This window comes from Sinocyclocheilus grahami, unplaced genomic scaffold, assembly GCF_001515645.1.
Source record: "Sinocyclocheilus grahami isolate Dianchi unplaced genomic scaffold, SAMN03320097.WGS_v1.1 scaffold26.1, whole genome shotgun sequence".
Classification (NCBI taxonomy): Eukaryota; Metazoa; Chordata; class Actinopteri; order Cypriniformes; family Cyprinidae; genus Sinocyclocheilus; species Sinocyclocheilus grahami.
The window spans coordinates 1,356,795-1,362,692 of NW_015505205.1; the positions used below are offsets into that span (position 1 = coordinate 1,356,795).

The window sequence follows — 5,898 nt, forward strand, 5'->3', positions numbered from 1 at the left end:
CCCCAACTCCCCCCACTACCTCCTATCCCATCCGAACGCTCTCCTACCTGGGCTCTTCTTTAAATGCTACGCCACTCTGCATTGAAACGTGTTGCTCTTCCCTCTAGATCTGCTGAATCTTTCCCAGATTTTAGGCTCTTTTGGGTGGATTTTTTCCTTGGGGTTTGGTGTTGTGTGATGTGTGCTAGGATCCCGGCATGCTCTATACTCTATAAAGAGTGGAGTGGTGGCTCCGCTGGGCTGGGGCGGCGCACGCTACCTGAGTCAGCACACACGCCAGCCCCCAGAGCTTTCCAAAGGCCTATTCAAACCCCTCAACCAGGGTCATGCAGGACAAGAGCACACCTCTACTGACAAACACACTATCACACTACATATTAGGCCTGTTGCAGACCACGCACACTCAAAAGTTCCAAATAAAATCTTAACATAATCTTAACATAACTTATTTTTTTAATTGCAGAGAAACTAGTATAATTCTAAATATACAGTTGGATTCATACTGAAGAGATATGAAGATATATATATTCTGGACATCTCAAAACACCCTACATGTGATGCAAGAGTTACAGCTTGTTGGCCTTGTCATTTACAAAGAGGACTGTGGCGCCACCTAGTGTATGACATGGCTTTTAACATCTGAAACTGTACTTGCAACTACTACTGTAAATTATAAATAATTAACTAAACAACTACTAAATAATTCACTGAATTACTGTCACAAAAGAGAAAAAATAAACAGTTTTTCCCCTCACCTGAATAACAGGTTAGGTTCATAGTTAGGATAGATTAAATAAATTAGAAATAGTCTCACCTGCCAAAAAGCAGAAATCTCCCTTTGCGGTCAGGTTTTGCATCTACTGTGTCTCCTTCTCCATAGTTTTCTTGGTCCTCCATCGTCTCTTCCCTCTCAGTGGTGAGGGTTTCTTTATCCATTCTGGAGCAAGAATTAACGCTGTTACTGTTCAGTAAGGCCAACAAAGCTGAGTAACCATACTGGAAATTCTTGACAGGGTGAAATAAAATCTGCTTTCTAAGTTATAATTATCTTGACATGTTACCCCATCCTCTCCTTACTGACATTGACTATTGTCATGTAGTTTCTGCCAAAACACAAGCTGTGGTTACTTAGTGTCTCTTACTGGCATCAAAATAAGGAATTCAAATGAAAGAAAAGTTCTTAAACTGTTTGTAGGAAAACTCATATTAGTAGGCTACACTGTAATTTTACAGTAGTGAAAATAACTGTGTAGGTGGATTAGTGTAATGTGGGACACTGACTAATGTGGGACACCTAAGCTTCAATGGGTTTATCTCTTCTTTTACAACATTAAAGTGAACATGATTGGTGTTGAATTCAAGCAGGGGTGTCAAGTTATTGAAATCCCTCGACTTTCTGGAAATTATGTCAGAAATGTAGCCATGAAAATCATCAAACAGGAAGCACCTCTTGTAAAGTTCACTCAAAAGTCAGTGGCATAGGATTTAGACAAAAGTAATGTTAAGGGTATAAATCTGTTATAAATAAAACAATGTTCTAAATTGTTATCAAATTATATTTGTGATGTATTTGTACAACACATTTTGCAATAATATTGTTAAAATGTGTTAAGAATATTTTCTATTTGATGCAATTTTTGTCGTCCCACTTTAGAAAAGGATGTTTCAAAAGTTGGACAGCACATTTTGACTAATGTGGGACAATCAAATATTCTATGCTATTCAATTGATAAAATGTGCATTAAGAAAGTTAAATGCCATACATGTAATTTTGTAAATTTCTGGCCTTATAATGCAGCAATATTATTTGTTTTAAGATTCAGATTAAAAATTTTGAGACTAGAAGACGATAAGATCTTGGACCATGATTTCTCATTTCTGTTATGGAGTGTTTTACCATTACAATTTGCTTAACACATGCTTTTGAAAATACATGTTCCATATTCTTACCATGTGCAGAGTATAGAAGTTTAATAACAGTTTTAAAGGCATTCCATGTTCCAAAGTTTGAATCTTTTATGAAATTATTTTGCTATCTTTATTAAGTCCAATTTTATATTTTTGACTTCATAACACTCTTAAAAATAAAGGTGCTTCACGATGCCATAGAAGAACCTTTTTGTCAAAATGGTTCCATAAAGAACCTTTAACATCTGAAGAACCTTTCTGTTTCACAAAAGGTTCTTTGTGGTGAAAGAAGGTTCTTCAGATTACAAAAACGCAAGAAGGATGGTTCTTTAAAGAACCTTTGACTGAATGGTTCTTTGTGGAACCCAAAATGGTTCTTCTATGGCATCGCTTGAAGAACCTTTTGAAGCACCTTTATTTTTAAGAGTGTACATGGTTATTATTATTGTTTCTGCTAGAAATCTGACATTTTTTAAATAAATTCCTTTAAATAGTATAAGATTTCTGTGTTATATAGTATATCATATGTGGAATGTATTTAACATTCCACATATGAACATAGGTACTAGGTTTTTAGACAAACAAACACACCGTAGGCCAACTAAACTAATTCAGCAAACATGATTCTTACCATGTGCAGAGTATAGAAGTTTAATAACAGTTTTAAAGGCATTCCATGTTCCAAAGTTTGAATCTTTTATGAAATTATTTTGCTATCTTTATTAAGTCCAATTTTATATTTTTGACTTCATAACACTCTTAAAAATAAAGGTGCTTCACGATGCCATAGAAGAACCTTTTTGTCAAAATGGTTCCATAAAGAACCTTTAACATCTGAAGAACCTTTCTGTTTCACAAAAGGTTCTTTGTGGTGAAAGAAGGTTCTTCAGATTACAAAAACGCAATAATGATGGTTTTTTAAATAACCTTTGACTGAATGGTTCTTTGTGGAACCCAAAATGGTTCTTCTATGGCATCGCTTGAAGAACCTTTTGAAGCACCTTTATTTTTAAGAGTGTACATGGTTATTATTATTGTTTCTGCTAGAAATCTGACATTTTTTAAATAAATTCCTTTAAATAGTATAAGATTTCTGTGTTATATAGTATATCATATGTGGAATGTATTTAACATTCCACATATGAACATAGGTACTAGGTTTTTAGACAAACAAACACACCGTAGGCCAACTAAACTAATTCAGCAAACATGGGTATGCACATTTAACCAGGAGTGTTAAATGTGAAGTTTGCTTTGTAAAAATTAAACTATTTCTAACACAAAATATAGTGTCCCAGATTTGAGCATGCACTGTCCCACATTAGAAAATCCACAAATTCTTAAACGATTTGGCACAAGGAGCCCTAAAATGTGTGCCATTTCCCCTTAAAGTACAATATCTGGAAGAAAAAAAAAAGTCTTCTGATTTAGTTAGGAAACATCTTGGGGTTTAAGATTTTGAAATGGTTTAAGATTTTGATTTATTGTTTTGGCTTCATATGGAAATATGATACACAATTCAAAATTGCAAAAAGTGTCCCACATTACACTAATCCACCCTACCTGTGTTTCCGAGGCAAATTTCTTTAAAGAGTCACCCTTTCCACTTTCACATTAAAACAGCAGACTGTTATTACTCATACCTGCGTAAATTACCTCCGTGAACGAACTTCTACTTTCACTTTGTGATGTTGTCTCAGTTGGGTGTTTATTTAATTACTTTGTTTTCTTATGGCTTGGGGAGAAATAAAATCTCTGTATTTATGTAGAAAAGCTGTTAGAACTGATTAAGAAAAGCTACAGTTTACGACATGAAGTGTACAGCAGGAAGAAAGAGAGATTGACCGCTTACCCCAGTTGCCCAAAGACAACTTGTCAATGGTAACATTAAATACACAATTACATTAGCAATTATTGATGCTAGTATATTTTAAGTTATTTACATATAGCATGCAGTGTGTTCTACAGTTGAAGTGTTTTTGGAGGAAGTGTAAAGGTCCCCCTTAAACTTTTTTCCGAGGGCAACTTCCCTTCCCTTAAAATTAACCATGGTTTTACTACAAATAAAACCAAAAACATGGTTTCAATAGTTAAACCCTGGTAACCACAAATTAACCATGGTTTTGCTACACTAACCGTAGTAACCATGTTATTTGTAGTAAAACTGAAATTTGAAGCCAAAAAACGTGGTTATTACACCTTTACAATAATAAAACCATGGTTAATTTCCGTAAGATACTACATGTTTCACAACATTACTATATATTTACTCTCGAAACTTACATTTCTGTCGGATCAGCCTCTGTTTTGTTAATTGTTCTTTCAAGTCCAAGGTTAGACGGAGAAAACGAAACCACTTTCCAACTCCTTATTTTCCAATTCCTCCAGCCGGAGTGTCTCATGTATTTAAAGAAACAGAGTGAATTTAGATGTGTTGAAAACTACCGGTACTGGGCGAACTTCCTGTTTATTAATCGAACACTAGAACAGAATAGAATAGAATAGAATAGAATCGAATAGAATAGAATATTGATGAATGAAACGTGATATTAGTCAGAAATAAACACCATTTATTTATCCATCCATCTGTATTTAAATGTAAGCTGTTTGATTTCGCATAATAATAATAATAATAATAATAATAATAATAAAGACAACGAAGAAGAAGAATGTGTGTTAGGCCTATAAAAAATTTAATAATGTACTTTTTGGTAAATATTATTATTATTATGTACATTTGTGTTTATGTACATTGTTGATTAATACAACGTTTTCATATGTTATCATTTTTACTGTTATATTGTGTTACAATTATATAATGTTTGTTACTGGTTTATGTTAAATTATTCTTATTTTCCATAAAAGCAGAGGGCAAATATTTATTAACATCTTGACATTATTAGCCTTATAGGACTATTATAGGATATAGAATATTCATATATATTGTGACGAGCGTCCCGAAGCTGCATCAGCGTCGCCCTGGAAACAAGCGAGGAACACCTGGCCGTCCTCATCACAGGCTGATCGGTCACAGCTGCAGCTCATCAGGCGGCGGCAACATAAGCCACGCAAGCCCTGCCATCTGGGAGACTACTCCATGAGACTGAGCACTAACTCGCCCTCTCATTTCTCCCACAGACAGCAGCGTGTGACCGACCAGCCCCACAGGAGCACTACACGGACCCTCTGCACTGGGAAGACGGAAGAGAGGACTCACGGCACCGGAGCACCGACCTGGACCTTTCTCCCTAGCACCCACCTCACCAATAAATCCACCCTCCGGGGTATTTCTTAAGATTTCTTTGTGTGTGATTCTTCACCCCGTTACAATATTCAGGACAACTTGACTGTTTTTATTTTATTTTATTTCACAAATACAGCAAATTCTTATGAAACATGAATAAAATGCTGTCAATTGCATTTTAAAACAAACATCATTAACCAGACTAAAATCAACATATTACTTCCATTAAATTGAAAAGCCAATTAAGACCTTTTTATTCCAATGTGATGGAAAAATAATAACCATGTGCCCATTTGAACAGCCTCTTCTTCCTCTGACCTTTGACCTTGAACTTTTTGTATTTTCAGAATGCTATTTTTTTTAAATGAATAACACCAATTATGAGATAAAAGAACAAACATCATTATTATATTATTGTTATTGTAATACTTATTTAAATTATTTACTTTGTTTTGCTTTGCAGTAATGCATAACATAGGAAAAACAAAAAATGAAATGTAAAACTATAATTGTGCAGAAATGTGTCAAATGATGTAGTCAAACATTTAATATTATTTCATAAAATTATAGAAGGATGGCTTTTATACAGGGTTTCTGTTACATTTAAAATATTTTGAATGACTGAATGTCAGTGGACAAGATTGTCACCATATTTTGAGAATGACTTAATCTACATTGTGTAGTATATAACAGCATGAACGATAAAATCTTAATTGAAAAAATTATGGAAAGTCATGACAGCACAT

The 5,898-nt window shown here is 34.3% G+C and overlaps 1 protein-coding gene across 2 annotated transcripts in view; it reads right to left on the reverse strand.

The window, feature by feature from the left end:
- LOC107566160 (caspase-7-like) overlaps positions 1 to 4,298 on the reverse strand; it is a 10,899-nt gene extending 6,601 nt beyond the window's left edge. Inside the window, exons 1-2 of one of the 2 annotated variants that reach the window (XM_016251536.1) lie at positions 4,192 to 4,298; positions 815 to 937 (exon numbers count right to left, since the gene is read on the reverse strand). In XM_016251536.1, the coding sequence (XP_016107022.1) occupies positions 815 to 936 (122 nt within the window). In that variant the 5' untranslated portion in view covers position 937; positions 4,192 to 4,298. Of the gene's footprint in view, positions 1 to 47; positions 122 to 814; positions 938 to 4,191 lie in introns of those variants that run through there. The other variant, XM_016251543.1, reaches the window with a different exon arrangement.
- Positions 4,299 to 5,898: the final 1,600 nt, after the last annotated feature.